We start from the raw sequence: 17,814 nt of genomic DNA on the forward strand, positions 1-17,814 counted from the left end.
ACCAATCAGCAGAAATCCAGATCGCCACAGACCAATCAGAAGCAATCAGCTCAGGCCTGGACTGAGAGGAAAATCAGCATTTAACCGTTTAGCTGCACCGTGAAGTTTGGACCAGTCAGATCATCTCGAGGCTGAACGCGTTCAGACTGAACTCAAGCTTTCATTCATTTTGTCTTTATCTTCAGAAACCTTCCTCCCCAAACTCTGAATTGATTCTGGGAGAAAATCTTGTGTTTTTACACATTTTTAATCTATTTTCTAGATGACTGCTGACATAAAACATGTGGGAGGCTGCAGAAGTTATCAGGAAAACTAATGGAAAGTTCATCCAAAGAGTTGCAAGTGTGAGCGCACAATGGTTGTGTGTGATGTAAAGCATTTGGTTTCACTCCTCCTCAATACTTCATGTCATAATTCCCCCTCAGAGAGAGCACTGTGAGACCTCTCCTGCCAGGTTTGCTTTCATCATGCGGTCTACTTCCTGTCATTGGCTCGCTTGATGAATGGGATCTGTAGGATCCAGCGAGCAGAGCCAAGAGCAGCAGGTCCTCGATGAAATCCTGCTTACTTTTATTGTCTCCAGCAGACTGATGCATTACAGATATCTGAGCTGGAGCCTGGATCCAGTTTGCAAAAGCACATTTGTTGTTATCTACAGACGTGTACTCAGGTGTCTTCATTGGCTGAACCTACCAGAACCCAGAGAGACCCCATAGTCCAAAGTCAGATCCCACCCAGAATGAGGTCTACCTGAGCAGACCAGAACCGAGAACACCGACACTGTGAACGTAAAGGCACAGGATCGACCTCCAAAAACCATCATTTAAACGCTTCAGAGACAAACCAGTTCAAGTAGGAAGATATTTAGCCTGAGCAGTGAGAGGACTGACATCTGTTCAAATTCAAACTTTATCAACAAGGTTACAGGTTACAGACAAAACTACAAAGCTGAAAACAAAGCAAATTATCAAACTATGACCTTTTCTCTCTAATTCCACACAAAGCGCTGTTTGTACAGCAACACAGAAACCTTCAAGAGCGTGTGTGTGTGTGTGTGTGTGTGTGTGTGTGTGTGTGTGTGTGTGTGTGTGTGTGTGTGTGTGTGTGTGTGTTTGAGAGGGGATTGTCTCAATGAGAAATGAGCTGTGAAAATCTTATAATTGCACCACAAACAGACGTGGAGGCGATGTGTGATCTGATTTCAGAGGAAAGAGCTGCAGGCTTAACCCAAACTTTGTAGTGTGTGTGTGTGTGTGTGTGTGTGTGTGTGTGTGTGTGTGTGAGTAGATCGTCTCAGTGAGAAATGAGCTGTGAACTGTTAGGTTGTGCTTTTTGTGCTCAGATGAGATTTTCCTGGTTAGACTTTCTTTCATGACTTCATTTATTATGTTTTAATGGGGTGTGTGAAACTCCTAAAGACTAAGTGTGATTAAAGAAGTACAAATACTCGTGACTACTGCACAGCTGATGTTTCCCATGTTGCTCTTGTGTATTTTCCTCGGCTGCTTAGCGAGCAGACTCTCTGCCGTCCCTGATGACAGAGCTGTGATGTTCAGGGTGCTGATTGATCTGATTGATTTCTTTTTAAATGTTTTCTGTTGGTGGTGAGCTGGAGCAAATGTGCCGTGCTGCCTTCAAGGCCACGCCGTCTTTTGAGCCACCGGGACGCACAGCGGCTCGGGATGCACAGTGTGGGGTCCACACGCTGATGTCATGACAGTTTCATGGTTCATTTCCTTCACTCACTCAGGTGATTATTTGCAGCGCAGGCAGGTCAACTCTGCTGCCTTCAAGGGCAGCCGCAGCCACGGGAACTTTGAGAATTTCAAGGTTAATTAGTTGCTTTTACTTAAGTTAAGACTCACAGCTGGAGTTCCTTCAGTTGACCCAAATTCACTGAAATTACTGCAAGTAAATGAAGACCAACAGAAAGATGAACTCATGCTTTTAAAAATATGTTTTATATGAAATAAAAATCTCACAGAGAAATTTGTCAAGTCTGGAAATATAGAAAACACGGAAAAGCACAAATATTAGCGAACATTTGGTATTTTTTGTTTAAAAATAAAAGACCTGGAAAGTGATGAATTATTAATTCAAAATAGTCTGTCATTATTTTTCACGAATTATTAATTCATTACAATTGAATTGTTTTAGCTCTGAAATATAAAAGTGGACTCGAGTGAGGAGAATTTGGTCATTTAAAAAATGAATAAAAACAAAGAATCACTAAGAAAACATAAAATATCATGATGGCCATAAAATACATTTTTTACTGTTATTATTCTTCTGATTTTAGGACTGTTCGTCCTCTCAGTCCAGATGTGTTTCATAATGAAAACCAGCCATTTGCCGTCCGAGCTGCGGTTATCATTTACAGCTCGGGGCGAACAGACTGACAGCGTTACAGAATAAACAGCGCGGCGGCCGAGCAGCGCGGCACAGCTTCAGGGTTAATTTGCTCTGCTTGTTCAGCTCGTTTTCTGGCTGCTTTAGCACCGACTCCCCAGAGACACTGCTGTGTGTGTGTGTGTGTGTGTGTGTGTGTGTGTGTGTGTGTGTGTGTGTGTGTGTGTGTGTGTGTGTGTGTGTGTTGGGGGATGAATTATTCAAACCATTTATTCAAAAATAAAAGAAGCAAAGCAGTAAAAATAGTAATACCACATCATAGAAATACTTTATTCAGTGTGAATCCCTTCATTCAGAAGCATCAATGAAAATATCACTGGATCAATATTATTGATCGGTTAATGTCTGAGCAGTACTTTGATGTTGTAGTTTTTTAATGGAGCTACTTTTATGATATGCGTGTAAAAAGAAATCTAGCAACTATAGAAGTTAGACAATGTAGTCGAGTAAAAGTATAAAGGGGCAGAAAATGCCAAGAGAGCAGACGAGTACATCAAAGTTGTACTTAGCCCTAGTGTTGAGTAAATGTACTTTGTTTGTACCGCTGTCTGTTTGAGACGGAGCGTAAAAGACGATCGTGATTACCTGAAGACACTGAAAGTCCTCTGTGACATTTCCTCTTCCAGACCTGACCAACGGCTCGGCCATCTTCTGGGAGGGTGGGGTCAGCGGTGGATACCAGGCCTTGCTGTTGGACGAGGATCAAGGGTGGCTGTTGGTCGGAGGGAAAGACCACATCTACCTGCTGAGGCCCGACAGCTTGGATCTGCCCACGCGAACGGTGAGACGAGAAGACGCGGGGCTTCTGTTTGCTGCATCTCAGCTGAACCCTCTGAAAATCCAAGCTGTCCGACTGTCGATAAAGACACTTTAAGTCAAAGTGTTACAGCTGTGCTGAACATTTGTTTCCGTGTGTTTTATCTCTCGTCTCGCTCAGATTCACTGGCCTGCTGCCAGAGAACATGTGGAGCACTGCAGGCTGGCAGGGAAAAGCCTGGAGGTAAGAGTCCTTAATCCAAATCAAACAAGCAAAACGTGGGACAGACATCTTTCCTTACATGTTACCCTTTGTTTAAAGGAAAGGTCTTTTTGCTAAATGCTCTTTCTCACTTTCTTGCTGAGAGTTAGCTGAGATGATTGATACCTCACATGCCTGTACCCTAACTGTGACGCTGCAGTCAGCAGCTGTTAGCTTAGCTTAGCTTAGCTTAGCAGAAAGACTGGAAACAGAGGGAAGCAGCTAGCCAAAATCCACCTAACTACACCTTGAAAGATCACTGATGAGCCTCTGGTATCTTGTTTGTTTAATCTGTTCAAAAAAACAAAGTTAAAAACAACAATTCACGATTTTATTGAAGGTTGTGTGATAAGACTATTTCCAATAACTTCCTGTCTCCTGTGTCTTCCTGGCAGGAAATAGTTGTGTCCCTGTAAAGCTACACATTTGTTTTTATCCTTGAATATTTGTACAGATTAAACAAATGAGATCTAACATGTTAATCTGTGATCATTAAAGGTGGAGGTAGATGATGTCACCATTGGACAGAGCCAGGCTAGCAGTTTCCACCCGTTTCAAGTGTTTGTGCTAAGCTAAGCTAACAGGCTTAGTGGCTTCATCCTCTCATCTAACAGTAAATATCTGGCAAAAGTCAATCTGTCCCTTGGAGATGACAGGCCTCAAGGCTCATCTCGTTGTCTCTGCATTACTTTATTTTCATGATTAAATACTGTAAAAAAAAACAACACAACAATAAAATGATATGTTGACATATTTTTTATTGTCTTATTTTATTTTCAGACTGACTGTGCAAACTTTGTGCGGCTGCTTCAGCCTTTCAATAAGACCCACGTTTATGCTTGTGGCACCGGAGCTTTCCATCCACAGTGTACTTACCTGCACTTAGGACACAACTCAGAGGTAAACAGGAATCCACATGTTTATTGTCCCTTTACGGACACCGTATGCAGATGCTGAACTGTAGCAGCTCAAACTTCTGTGCTTGTTTTTGTTGTTTGTTGGTGCTTTTTTTGTCAGAAAATGTGAAATTCAGATATTTCTAATGAGATTTGCTCACAGAAGTTTATTCAGACATCTGAAACATCAGTTCTAAACTCCATTCAAACATCAGTCAAACATCTTTGTGAGCGTCCATTGTCCACTGACAGTCAACAACCATAGAAGAAGAAATCCATCAGGAAAAGTGGGAGCATTGTCAGTTTCCTCTTTGTGCTGCTGTTCATCGGTCCTTGTGTTTGTGTGTGGTCTGTCCCTCCGTCCCTCTGTCTCTGCTGCAGGATCCGTCCTTCACGCTGGCTCACACGGTGGAGTCGGGCAGAGGAAAATGTCCCTTCAGTCCCAGGGAGCCCTTCACTGCTCGACTGACTGGTAGGTCTCATCCCGTCCACACATAATGCACCGTGTGTCCACCCACGTGCACAAGTGGACGTATTCCATCACTTTCTGTCATGTGCGAACAGCTGTCTTCATATTCTGGTGACACTAACGCTCTGCAGCGCACAATCCCGCCACTGTCTCATTCCTGGCTGCAGATCGTCCGTCCAGCTGAGGCGTGTGTGGTCCGCTTCGCTGATTCCTCGCGCTGACGTCAGCGGCGGCCCCACGCGACATTTCAGACATAAAACACATCAACTGCGTTTGGGTCTTTTAGACAAAGAGCTCGCCCACAAAGTCAGCTTCCAGTCGTTAAACTGAGTATTTAAGGCTCAACCAGACACCCGAATAAATGTTGACTTTACGTTTCTGCAAACCACAGATACATCAAAACTTTACATTTCTTTACATTTTGATTTGAATTCTTCTGTTGTTACGAAGCTGTGGTTCAGGCACTAAAGCCACTCATTAAGGTCAGTAAAAGATCGCATTTTGAATTAAAATAAAGCTCACTTCACTGTACATATACTACACTGTACTACTGAGTACTGTTCAGATCACAGTATGTGGTACTCTGAACTACATCAGGTACTTTAATAATCATTGTCGAAATGCTGATAGGACACAAATGAAACGAACATTTTTAACCCTTTCTTTCTTTCTTTCTTTCTTTCTTTCTTTCTTTCTTTCTTTCTTTCTTTCTTTCTTTCTTTCTTTCTTTCTTTGTGTCTGTCTGTCTGTCTTTAATCTCTCCATCTGTCTGTGTGTCTGTCTTTATTCTTTCTGTCATCTGTTTCTGTCTTTATTCTTTCTGTCTGTCTGTCTGTCTGTCTGTCTGTCTGTCTGTCTGTCTGTCTGTCTCTCTCTCTCTCTCTCTCTCTCTCTCTCTCTCTCTCTCTCTCTCTCTCTGTCTGTCTGTCTCTCTGTCTTTGTCCCTCTGTAGACGGTGAGCTTTATGCTGGTACCTCAGTGGACTTCATGGGGGCCAACGCTGCGATCTTCCGTACGTCCGTTCAGGGCAGCAGTCAACATTACATCCGGACTGAAGCCTACGACCACAACTGGCTCAACGGTGAGAAGCTGCAGCTCCACCATGTGTCAGACCTCACAAACACACACACACGCACGCACGCACACACACGCACACACACGCACACACACACACACACTGCTAACGCTCTCCCGCCTCCCTCTCAGAGCCGGAGTTTGTGGGCTCCTTCTCCATCCCGGACACTCACAGTCCCGACGACGACAAGGTCTACTTCTTCTTCAAGGAGAGGGCGGTGGAGGCGGGACAGTGGGACAGGAGGGTGTACAGCCGAGTGGCCCGAGTCTGCAAGGTAGGGACGCAGAGTCAGGTGGAGAAGGTGCTTCAAGGACAGCGTCACGCAGGACAGACCTCAGGGTGACGTCCTCTGAATGCAGGAAATGCATTACTGTCAGCGCTGGTCGTTTTTGATCAGTTTGGTCTGGAAAATGTCTGGAAATGCCATCACAAGACGAGTGATGTCTTCAAATGTCCGATCAATAGTCCAACCCCCCGAAAACTGTTTATCTCCATCTGTCCAGAATGACATCGGAGGGAAGAGGAGTCTGATCAACCGTTGGACCACCTTCCTCAAAGCCAGGCTGGTCTGTTCCGTCCCCGGTCCGTCCGGAGTGGACACACAGTTCGACGAGCTGGGTAACTGTCACTCCTCGTTTGACCAGAGGAACTGTCCCCTGCTTTCTTTGTCTCCTCCCTGTCCTCATCTCACTCCTCCTGAAATGAAAAACTGCTTGAAAACGACAGCTGACAGATGTTGACCAGAGCTCACGGCTCAGTCTGAGGAACACGTCATGAAACATCTTCTAAGAAACTTGAATCCTAATGTTGGATTTTAACAGTGTTTCTGTGTTTTTCTAGAGGACATCTTTGTTCTGGAGACCAAAGACCCTCAAAACCCAACCATCTACGGCATCTTCAGCACCTCCAGGTGAGCACACCTTCAGTATCGCAGCAGTAGTGTAATCGGGTCAAAAACAGCTCGATCGAGTGTTCATTATCCACAGAAATGAGCATTAAAGTCACGTTTTAAAAGCCAGAGTGGATGTTTCCCCCATTGATAAAGACTAAACATGGCCGACTTCAAGAACAAGCCAAAGTTTATTTACTGTATTTATTTATTGATGTTTTTGTGTGTTTGTCAAATTTTAGCCTAAAAAATGAGAAAAACCTGAACTTTCCTGAAAGCCGGTGTGTAAGTTTTGCTTTTCCAGTCGAAGGAAACGTGTTTAGACAAACTGGGGGGACCTCCTCCTCCTTTACGTGCACACTCAGAGCCGACACGTGCACGCCCGGCAGGGTGCAGGGTCAGAGGTCAGGTGTGGGTGGGTGTCAGGGTCAAAGGTGAAGAGGCCCAGCTGGTTGTGTTATTGTAACCTTCGTGTTATAAAGCACTCCCACCTCTTTTCTCCCCTCTCTTCCCTTGCACCACCCGTCTCTCCATCAACCCTCCAACATCAACAACTCCTCTTCCTCCTGCAGCTCTGTGTTTCGTGGCTCAGCGGTGTGCGTGTACTCCATGGCGTCTATCCGTGCAGCTTTCAACGGGCCGTTTGCCCACAAGGAGGGTCCAGACTATCGCTGGGTGGAGTACAAGGGCCGCATCCCATACCCGAGACCCGGAACTGTGAGTACAAACACACCAGAGGGTTGAAGATGCTCACCTGTGCGAGATAAGAGGGAAGACTCTCTCCCACCAAATGTTTTCTGTTCTGTTTTTTCCACATTTGCACTATTTTTTACTATTATTAGTAGATTTACAGTTCTGTCATCTTTATGACTGAATGAGTGTTGAGCAGTTTGCACTGCTGCAATGATCAAAGGTTTCAGTTTCAGTTCAACCAAATAACACATTTTTTTCATTAACTGTGGTTGTATTTAGTCATGCAGTTAGTTTTGTGTCCAGGTTTTGAGGTTTTTAACCCTTTAATCCCAAAACTCTTCAAGAAAGTGCCTCCAGTGCCTTTGAAGAAGCTCTTTCCACCAAAGAAACAGCCTGAATTATTCAGAGCAGCAAAGACGCTGATTTGTTGTGTGTTTCAGATGCGTTTTTATTGAATTTCCATTCACTTCCATTGTTGCACTGTGCAGAAATTTAGGTATCTGAAAATCTGGGTGAGCTGTCCCTTTAAGACGAGGCGAAGGCGTCGGTCACTCTCTCGTTAAAGTTCACGCTCCATAATTCTTCGTAAATACGGCGATGACAGGACGATATTTATGTTTATGTGAGTAAGGAAGAATTTCCTGTGACACACATCGAGTGAAAGCTCGACCCGTGAAGGTGTGAGCGGGTGAAACGCTGCTGGTTTAAGAGCTCAGCAGTGAGCTCCTCTGGGGAAGCTCAGCCTGTCAGGAAGCTGCAGGTCGGAGCGCTCGAGGGCGTCAGGTGTTGTTTCTTCCTCCCTGCTGGGAATCGGTCGCTCTGTGCAGTGTGTGTGTGTGTGTTCGCTGACACTGCACACGCACACACACACACACACACACACACACACACACACTGAAGGTAATGGCTTCCACAATCTTCATCTCTTCAGCACATCTTCAGTGTCTCTCCTGCTCTACATTTTTCATCCTCCATCTTTTTCTGCTTTCTTTCTTTTCTTCATGGGAAATATGAGCCTTTCTCTACAGATCAGCATCTGAAAATCATTTCTTCATCACAGCCTCCCGCTCCTCCCTGACTTGACCTTCCTTTCCTCCCCCGTCTGCCATCTGTTCACCTCCTGCTTCTTCTTTTTTAATTTCTCATCTTTTAATATTTCTGGAGATGTGAAATGTTCTGCTGTCGTCATCAAATAGAGCGTCTGAAGCTTCTGTGTCTGACAGACGGAATGATGACAAGTCAGTGACAATCAGTGTTTTATTGATGAACAGATGGAGTTTAGATGAGTCTGATGTCACCTGTTAAGATGCATTAACAGACACCAGAATCATTAACGTGCTCAACGCTGAAACACATTATTTTACAGTGTTGATCGAAATGAGAGCAGCGCTGGTCGCAGCTAAATGCTAAGTAATTCTAAATACTGTCAGGCTTGGGTTGATATCACCTTCTAGAGGACTGATACGCTCTAAAGTCTGAAGAGTGGGTTGTGATGAAGATGATCGGAGGCCTTTTTCAGCTGAGAATCATTGCCTGGATTCCCAAAACGGCCGAGAACACAGTGAACTCTTCTAAGAGATTAGAGACAGTTGGTATTAAGAAAAACAGCTGAAGTAACAGAGGGATTGATTTCTTATCTGCAAGCTGGAGATTCATGACTTTTGAAATGATGAGCTAACTTTTTTGCTGTTGTTTAACTTTCGTAATCACACATCCAGTGAAAAAAGAGTGAAGAAAGGTCAGAAGAAGCACAGAGTGCTCGGTGGCAGCGTCTTTGAGTGCGTTTATTCAATCTTTATTTAAAGCTTTGAGGATCGCGCCTTCATGTCTAATGACGTCGAGAGCAGAATTAAAAGCAATTCACAAGAAAATAAACAAGTGTGTGCAGCACGAAAGCCAAAAGCAGCAGACTTTGACTTGATGGTCCTGACTGTGGACCAGTTTAATGAGGAAGTGATGACATAGTCATTAAAGTCTTTATAGAGGGTCCAAAGTATTTGGTATCTGCTTTATGTTGATGTTCTTAGATGAACCCCAAAAAAACCCTCCTTTAACGGCATATTTTATGCCTCCGTTTGACATTCAACCCTTTTTGCTCAAAATGTTTCTCTGAATTGTCCCTCAGTGTCCCAGCGAGACCTACGACGCCCTCCACAAGTCCACCAAGGACTTCCCAGACGAGGTGGTGAGCTTCATGCGGCAGCACCAGCTGATGTGGGAGCCCGTCCTGCCTCTGGGCGGCAGACCCGTCTTGACCAAAGTCAACGCAGCCTACATGTTAAAGAGGGTCGTAGTGGACCGGGTGGACGCTGAGGACGGACCTTACGATGTCTTACACCTGGGCACAGGTGAGGAGAGTTGACAGAGTAAGAGGAAGACGTTAAAGGAGAAGAAAACGATCAAATGTCTGAGGACTTTTTTTGTTATTGTTTATGGTGAAAGTTGAAAGTTGAAGCACACTGTAAAAAGAAAAAGTTAAAATGTTTGAAATATTAATGGTTGAAATGTCAGTTGTCTCGTTAGCATCAAAACTTACTGCTGTCCTGAAGGTTTTTCCAGAGTCCTCAGACTCTTTTAACCGTCTGAATGAAGAAATATTTCAGCCTGCACAACATGAACCAAACATAATGGATTCATGTTACTCATATTTGTCTGTATTGATGTTTCTTTGTGTTGTTTTACATTATGAAACAAAAAAAACACGCTCAGAAAGCCAGAAATGACAGCCAGAAACAGAATATTTTTGTCCAGATGCTTAGAAGAGTCTTTAAGGATTCAGGAAGCACCTTCAGAACCGGTCTGGGTTTTCAAACGTCTGGTTGTTGTTTTTTCCTGAAAGTTGGATGTTCTGTAACCTCGTTCATACATGAGAGTCCAAAAACCAACAGGAAGGAAAAAATGAGCCGAAGCGTCTTTCCTCAGCTTCACATTTTAACCAAACCACATCGTTAAAGCGTCACCCAGGCAGACCGAGTGTGGTTCATGTGTTCATCTGTTGTGTGTAAACATCCTGCGTTCATTATCTTCTTAAAGCGCCTCTGAAGCTGGAAATGGAGACATTTTCCGTTTTATCCTGAAGCGACGCACTGGCAGGGTGAACGGGTTCCTGAGTGTGTCTGGTCTGTGTAAGTGTGTGTGTGCGTGCGTGTGTGTGTGATGAATGGCGGAGGTTATTTAACTGCTGGTGACAGGTCGAGAGGCCAGAGGTGCTCGGCGGCTCCATTCGTCTCCTCTAAGTGGATTCCTCTCCTCCATCTCTCATCTCCCCATCAGCTGCTCGTTTACCTGCCTGATAAATGCTCCTTCTGCTCTTTCAAGTGCTCTGATTTTCACGTTACACGACCAGGACGAATCTTCTGACTCGTCTTCCCGTCTGCTAAGCTTTCAGCGTTGCTGTTAGCGAGGACAGATAACGTCCATCATGGACATCGCGCTGCTCCGCCACGCGCTCACGTCGAGGTGGTTTACCCGAAAAATAAGTTATGCCTTTGTAAAGTCTACAGGCTGCTCTGAGGTCACGCGCTGTAATTCAGTTTTATTTCAGGCTCATGACAAAAGCTTACGCAGACGACACTCATCCGTTTAAGCCTAAAATCGTCTGTTTTCTCTGTCTGCACTGGCAGTCTTCTTTCTGAGGTGAGGCTGAGAAACAGCGTTGCTCAACTCAGTCGTGTCTCCAGTGGAGACGGACATGGTTCTTCAAGCTTTCAGTGCCGTCTTCCCTTCAGGCCTGTTGCAGCAGATCATCCCTGGACTGTATGTCCTCTAAGAGGTCTAGTGTGAGGCTGATCCTCATTTCTCTTCCCTGGCTCCTCATCAAACTCAGAATCCAGTTCAGGGCTCGGGTGGTCACTTACCGAGTCCTGCATGGTCACACAGCTGCCTGCGTTAGAGATCTGCTGCAGCCTTGATCCACCAGCAGGCCTCTGAAGTCCTCTGTCTATCTGTGGACCTGAGATCTGTGGACTCCTTTGCCTTTGTCTCAGCACTTGATAGCACCCAGGCGTCTGATATGTAGAAACTTTACAGACACCAGCTGTTTTTCTATCATCACACTTTAAACTAAACTTTGTGAAAGTGTTCGATAGAAAATGAAAGTCTGTTCCTCTCTTTAGTGTCTGGACGACCTCCACTAACAGGACGCACTAAATATTAACCTGAAGGTCAAAGCTGATCTGCCAATCAGAGCACAGATACGAAAACCTAATGGCCGTCACGCAGGAGCAGCTGCAGCCTGAAGCTCCGCAGAGGGAAAGTTCAGGAAGCTGGAGGGTCGTTATGACCGTCTGATCCACTCATTAACCGCTGTGGCCTCAGAAGAACAAGGACGCTCACCTTTACCTGGAGACAAATGACAGGAGGCCAGTTAATAAACAAACTTTAATTACAATAATCAGATAACGACAAAAAACATTAAACAACCCGTCTTTATTTTTATTATTTTACTTATTATTTTTGTTCTTTTTCTACGTCTCCTCTTTGTTCTTACTATTACTGCTGGAACATCTTAATGTCCCCGACGTGGGATTATTAAAGTTATATCTTATCTTATCTTATCTTATCTTATCTTATCTTATCTTATCTAACTTGACTGGAATAGAATAATGTGTCTGACTTAATGAATTCTTTGGATGGTCCCTCATGCCAGGAAAAAACAAAGTATTGCCAACGAAAGCTGAACATGAAGTCCTCACAGTGAGTACAGCACAGTAATTAATGTAGTACACATAGAGAAGAACGCAGCAGCAGATAGACGGTTCAGTCCAGCGAGGCGAGTGGATAAAGGATGTGTGTCTGTGTGCGTTTGGGTTGTGGAAAATGTAAATTAAAGTGCATCTGCTGTGGAGCTGAAGCGGCCGCTGGCTGCAGAACAAACGCTGAGCGACTCTGACTCACAGAGTGTTTTATAGACCAGATCGTGTCTGTTTGAGGATTTTTAATGATGAGCTCCTCATCATCAGCAGCTCTTTTAGGAGCCTTTTCAAGCCTGAGCTCAGCCCTGATTTGTGGTGTCTTCACCTTTCTTTTTGCCTTATTGGGTTGAGACTGAGGAGGAGGAGGAGGAGGAGGAGGGGAAATGCCGGCTGCTGTCAGAGGAGCACAAACACAAAGCGAGCAGATTTTATCTCCACTGAAGTGAAACGTTACCGAGGTCTCTGATGGCCGCGGACATCTATCATTAGATATCATCACCATCGCTCCATGTAGGGAAGGCTTGTTTGACAGACTGTCTGTGAGACACTCGCACACACACACACACACACACACACACACACACACACACACACACACACACACACACACACACACACAGGACATTTCCCACAGCGGGTTCTTCAAGGTTTATGAGGTCTGTGAGGTTCCCTGGGAGCATCCTGACATTATGTGTGTGTGTGTGTGTGTGTGTGTGTGTGCAGTGCTGACACACAGTGTGTCGCACAGCTGGTGTGTGTCGTGGTTGTCGTAGATAAAATCCCATAAATCCTCCCGGACATTTCTGACATTGCGTGCGTCTGGTTTCAGGATTCCTCCGTCTCTAAGGTTACTGCCGTAGAACATGTTCTCCGTTACCGTGGCAACAGTTGCAGAACATTTCGTGACTTGGAGAAGAACACCTTGAAATCCCTTTGAAGTCGTGTTAACTGTGTTTGCAGTGTTTGAAATAACTTTCTGATTCAGTAATCGAAACAGTAGAAGTGGAAACTGGATGGAAGTCGTTGTTCTGTCCTTGTTTCTAATCACGCTGTTGAAACACAATAAACAGAAAAATGATGCCGCTCCAAACAACCGGATTCTCTGCAAAGGGGAGACAGGTAGCTGGCACGAAGTACGTCGAAGCAACAAAAACAGCTTCATCAGGACGTGAAGCCGACCCTCCAGAGGAAGTGCACAGAGCGGATCAATGGAAGAGAAAAGAGAAAATACTTTCACCATTGGAAGCATCTGCGTTACAGCTGTTTGCTCTGTCATGTTGTGTTCGTACTGTCACGCTGTTGCTTCCAATAATGCAATAAAACAAAGTATTTAAAAACAACCAATGCAAACTCCTTCTCCAGCTTCAGCTGATGAGCTACAGGAGAACTCTAACTGCACGACACGAGGCCTGTTTGTCAGAGGAGGATCAGCGTTTCCAGAGTCAAAGCATAAAGAATGATCAGAGTTCAGAAGCCCAAACGTGAAAGAATCAACATTATCTTCTGTGTGCTTTTGTAATTCTCACTGAATGCAGTATAACTACTGTGTCAGCGTGTACTGCAGTATATGTGTTTTTTTCCAGATGATGGGAAGGTGGTGAAGGCCGTGTCAGTCATCAAAGACAACTGGGACACGGAGGAGATCATTCTGGAGGAGCTGACTGTCTTCCAGGTGACAAACAGCTGTCGATAAAGTTTTTTTGAATATACTCACATCAGTGTCGGACAGGAGACTCGGTCATGTGCTTCAGGCTTATCGGGACTTGTCTGTGTTTCCCCTTTAACTTAACGAGGCGACATCTTCAGTGTTATTACCAACCTGTCAGTCAACACCTGCTTTACCTGAAACTCTTTCAGTCACGAAGGTTTTTCCTTTTATCCCACAAAACCTCACAGATATTCTTAATATAAATGTACATTTATATCGCTGATTATTTAAAATATCGTATTGATTTTCATCTTCTACGCCTCGTTCTTTATTCTTGATTATGCTCTTCCTGCTGTCTGTAGCAACATAACTTACCCAGCGTGGGATCAATGAAGTTATATCTTATCTTATCTTATCTTATCTTATCTTATCTTATCTTATCTTATCTTATCTTAGCCACGCTGGACTTTTATGGCTAAAGTCACAGAGGTCGTTGTGGTGTCTGCACCCTGTGATGTGCAGCGTGAGGCCTGGCATGTCCTTTCCAGTGGAACATATTTGTCTGGAATAACTCTGCTAAACTGAAAAACAGATAGCAGGGCGCATATTTCCCAAGGTCCTCTGTGCAAACAAGCTAATATGGAAGAGGAGAGAGGAGCGAGGGGAGCGAGGAGGGCAGAGAAAAGGCCGAACTACAGAAATACAGTCGATGTAGATAGATGTTCTTCATCGTCCACAATCTGGAGAACATGTGGAGGAGATGAATGGAGAGAGGAGAGAGGAGGAAATAAAACAGTTCAGGTGAAGGGAAGGAAGACGAAAACAGCCACAAACAAACAGGATGCCAGATGCTCATTGTCTGTTTTCTGTGACTGAGATTAAAACAGGAACTAAGCCATTTCCCCCAGCCTCGCACAGAGCGGGGCCGGGGGTGAACAGCTGGCAGGCCGGAGCGGCCTCACGACGAGCCGCGGCGGACGCTTTGAATGCTGGGTCGGAGCCAGCGGAGGCTCTCTGCACCCTGACCGGCTTTCAGCGGGAGGGAGGCACTCAGCTTGCCGGCCGTAGCCTGATACCTCCTCTCCTCCCTCAGCCCGACCCCTCCGCTCAGAGTGGTCAGGGGTCATTCACTCCCTCTGTGAAACGCTGAAGCGAGTCAGTGAGCGAGAAAAATGGAGCTGTGGGGTAATTCAGTCCTCTGAGAGAAGAAAGAGTAGCTGCTGTGACCTCAAAGCCGGCGGCAGCGTTTAACGTCCTCGACCTCGTTAACGCAGAAAGATCAGTTTCTTTCAGAGCAAAGACAGTTTTTGTGTTTGTGTCTCATGAACTTCCCAACGTTATTCCAGGTTTTCAGTTAGCTTAGATTTGTGTTTTATTTATTATCGCAGTACAAAAACAACTTTCACAGAAACTCCTTTGTACACTTTAATGAAACATGCTCATTCATGCGGTTATTTATTTATTACTAGAAAACTGAACTTAATGTCCACGTCTGTCTCCCACACTCACTCACCCAAAGGCGTTTCTCTGAATTCTGCAGTTTCAGGTTCTTCATCACATCTATGATCCTGGTCATCCTGAACATCTATGTACTCTATACATAAATGTCATCATATGTTTCATTCTGAATGTGTGTTTTTGAGTAATGCAGCACATTTCTAAATTCATCCATTTTCCCTTTAATCCTGCAGAGTCCGTCTCCCATCCTGAGCATGGAGCTGTCAACCAAGAGAGTAGGTCCACCTGTCAGCCTGCTGTCTTCCGACTTTCACCTGTCTGTCTGTGTATTTGTGACGAAGAACGTGACAGTAACTGTGGTTTTCGGTTGAGCTGCTGGTGGATGAATGAACTGAAACACTCTGGACTCTCTGCTGTCCTTTTCATCCTCCTCTCCCTTTCTGGATCAGTGTTAGGAGGTCTGATGAACCTATAAACTGTAACGAGACTCTTTCTCTCTCGCTCTCCTCTTCCTCGCCTCCTCCACAGCAACAGCTGTATGTGTCCAGTGAGCTGGGTGTGGCCCAGCTGGGCCTCCAGAGGTGTGAGCTATACGGGAGCGACTGCGCCGAGTGCTGCCTGGCCAGAGACCCCTACTGCTCCTGGGACGGACAGACGTGCTCCAGATTCTTCGCCACCAGCAAGAGGTTAAGACCAGATTCTCACCTTCACATGCAGTTTAATGTGTCTGCTGGATCATCAGGCTAAAACCTTCCCTAAAACCTCAGTCTGTGACCAAATACCAGCAGGACTAACGACACTCCCATGAGCCTCAGCGCTGCTTTGTACTCATTAGCAAATATTAGCATGCTAACATGCTAAACTGAGATGCTGATGAAGGCACAGCTTCACAGCGCAGTTAGCATGGCTGCAGCTGCAGTTAGCACCGTCACCTCACAGCTGGAGGGTCCTGGGTTTGATTCCAGGCTCCTGTGGGGCCGTCCTGTGGGGGCTCTGCTTCCCCCCACCATCAAAAACACGCATGTTATTTTAATTCTCCTGTCAGCGCTGCTGCACAGTGGCCACCCGCTGCTCCTCAGGGATGGATCAAATGCAGAGGTCACGTTTCACCACGCTGCGTGTGACTGAATGTGATGATAAAACCTGATTTACATTTCATTTGTTTTACTGAAGAAGCTGCATAATTAGCTTCATATCACATGAAGCCACAAGGCAGCAGCTGCACACTGACTCCAAACCATACTTCTATTCAAACAACGATTCAGTGCTAACCTGATCTGAACACTCGCATGTCTCACATCTCACATGCAGATGCAGGTTGCATGAAAGAATTATATTAAAATAAAACAAACACACAGTTTTTTCATGTTTATGAGTAATTTGGCAGGTTTCTAAAGGTCTGACCAGATGTCAACGTTGCTTTTTAAGCTGCTGTCGACGGATCTTATGTGAACACGCTCTGCTGGAGCTTCTCTTGACTCTGCACAACATGGCCTCATCATTAACGAGAAAGAGTTTACAATGAACAGGGGCAACTTAAAAATGACTTCCTTAAAGATATTAACCAGCTGCTGTGACATTTTTCTCAATTATTCTAAAAAATCCCAGAGTGTCAGTGCGACGCTGCAGCTCCAGCATGTTTCAGGAGTCAGCAGGATCATCGTCTTCGCTGCATTAAGGGTCCTGTGAATGAGTAGAATTTGAGTATTTCCCCAAACATTTGGAGAGAGAGGAGAGCAAAAGGAAGAAGTGGGAGAGAGAGAGAGACGTGAACTTGACGTGTTCTGAAGGGTGAGAGAGAGGAACGAAGAGGAAAAATGAGTTAACGCCCTTTCAGTGACAGTCAGAGAGAAATGTGAAGACTAATGGAGAGAAAATGAGAGACCTGACGAGGGAAGGAAAGATGATGAAGGAGAGGATGATGAATGTGCAGAGAGAACATCACGTGTTACCGTCTGAAGGAGGTGAAGAAAGGAGGGAAACAGGGTCAGAGAACGACAGAGCGAGGTCGAGCTCGATGGAGAAGGAGACATGACAGCACTCTTTACAATGGCTGAAACAACAGTCTGTATTTTCATAGCCTGCTCCCGCTCCATTTTCCTCATCCATAGTAACTCAGTAGCTTCATATTTTCAGCCCTGAGGAGGCACAGGAGCCCAGAACAACAGCGAGGAAGAGGAGGATTTCACGCCGTTACACAACTTTATGTAAAGGAAACTGCATTTTCTGCTGCTGTTGAACTGATGAGTGTAATAAGGTGTTAAGGCTTTAAATTAGAACAAAGGTGATCTGAAGAAGTAGATAAATGTGTGTGTGTGTGTGTGTGTGTGTGTGTGTGTGTGTGTGTGTGTGTGTGTGTGTGTGTCTCAGGCGGGCGCGGAGACAGGATGTAAAGTATGGAGACCCCTGGAGTCAGTGCCCAATCACAGAGGACAGTAAGGATGTCCGGCGTCTGATATGAATAAACTGTCTGTTTTTAATATTTTCCTGCTGTCAGTTACATAATGGACCACCAGCCTGGCCAGCATGTCCTCAGAAACAGAGGATTTCCACTCACATACACAC

The 17,814-nt window shown here is 45.1% G+C and overlaps 1 protein-coding gene across 1 annotated transcript in view; it reads left to right on the forward strand.

Moving 5' to 3' along the window:
* Nucleotides 1-17,814, forward strand: part of LOC139329552 (semaphorin-3D) — a 75,663-nt gene that overhangs the window by 54,539 nt on the left and 3,310 nt on the right. The window contains exons 3-16 of the mRNA XM_070959939.1: nucleotides 3,036-3,190; nucleotides 3,347-3,409; nucleotides 4,208-4,327; nucleotides 4,705-4,795; nucleotides 5,745-5,873; nucleotides 5,999-6,141; nucleotides 6,371-6,485; nucleotides 6,708-6,777; nucleotides 7,329-7,473; nucleotides 9,575-9,797; nucleotides 13,727-13,815; nucleotides 15,483-15,524; nucleotides 15,778-15,935; nucleotides 17,620-17,684. Of these exons, the coding sequence (XP_070816040.1) occupies nucleotides 3,036-3,190; nucleotides 3,347-3,409; nucleotides 4,208-4,327; nucleotides 4,705-4,795; nucleotides 5,745-5,873; nucleotides 5,999-6,141; nucleotides 6,371-6,485; nucleotides 6,708-6,777; nucleotides 7,329-7,473; nucleotides 9,575-9,797; nucleotides 13,727-13,815; nucleotides 15,483-15,524; nucleotides 15,778-15,935; nucleotides 17,620-17,684 (1,608 nt within the window). The remainder of the gene's footprint in view (nucleotides 1-3,035; nucleotides 3,191-3,346; nucleotides 3,410-4,207; nucleotides 4,328-4,704; nucleotides 4,796-5,744; nucleotides 5,874-5,998; nucleotides 6,142-6,370; nucleotides 6,486-6,707; nucleotides 6,778-7,328; nucleotides 7,474-9,574; nucleotides 9,798-13,726; nucleotides 13,816-15,482; nucleotides 15,525-15,777; nucleotides 15,936-17,619; nucleotides 17,685-17,814) is intronic.

The sequence above is a fragment of the Chaetodon trifascialis genome, chromosome 3 (genome assembly GCF_039877785.1).
Source record: "Chaetodon trifascialis isolate fChaTrf1 chromosome 3, fChaTrf1.hap1, whole genome shotgun sequence".
Taxonomy (NCBI): Eukaryota; Metazoa; Chordata; class Actinopteri; order Chaetodontiformes; family Chaetodontidae; genus Chaetodon; species Chaetodon trifascialis.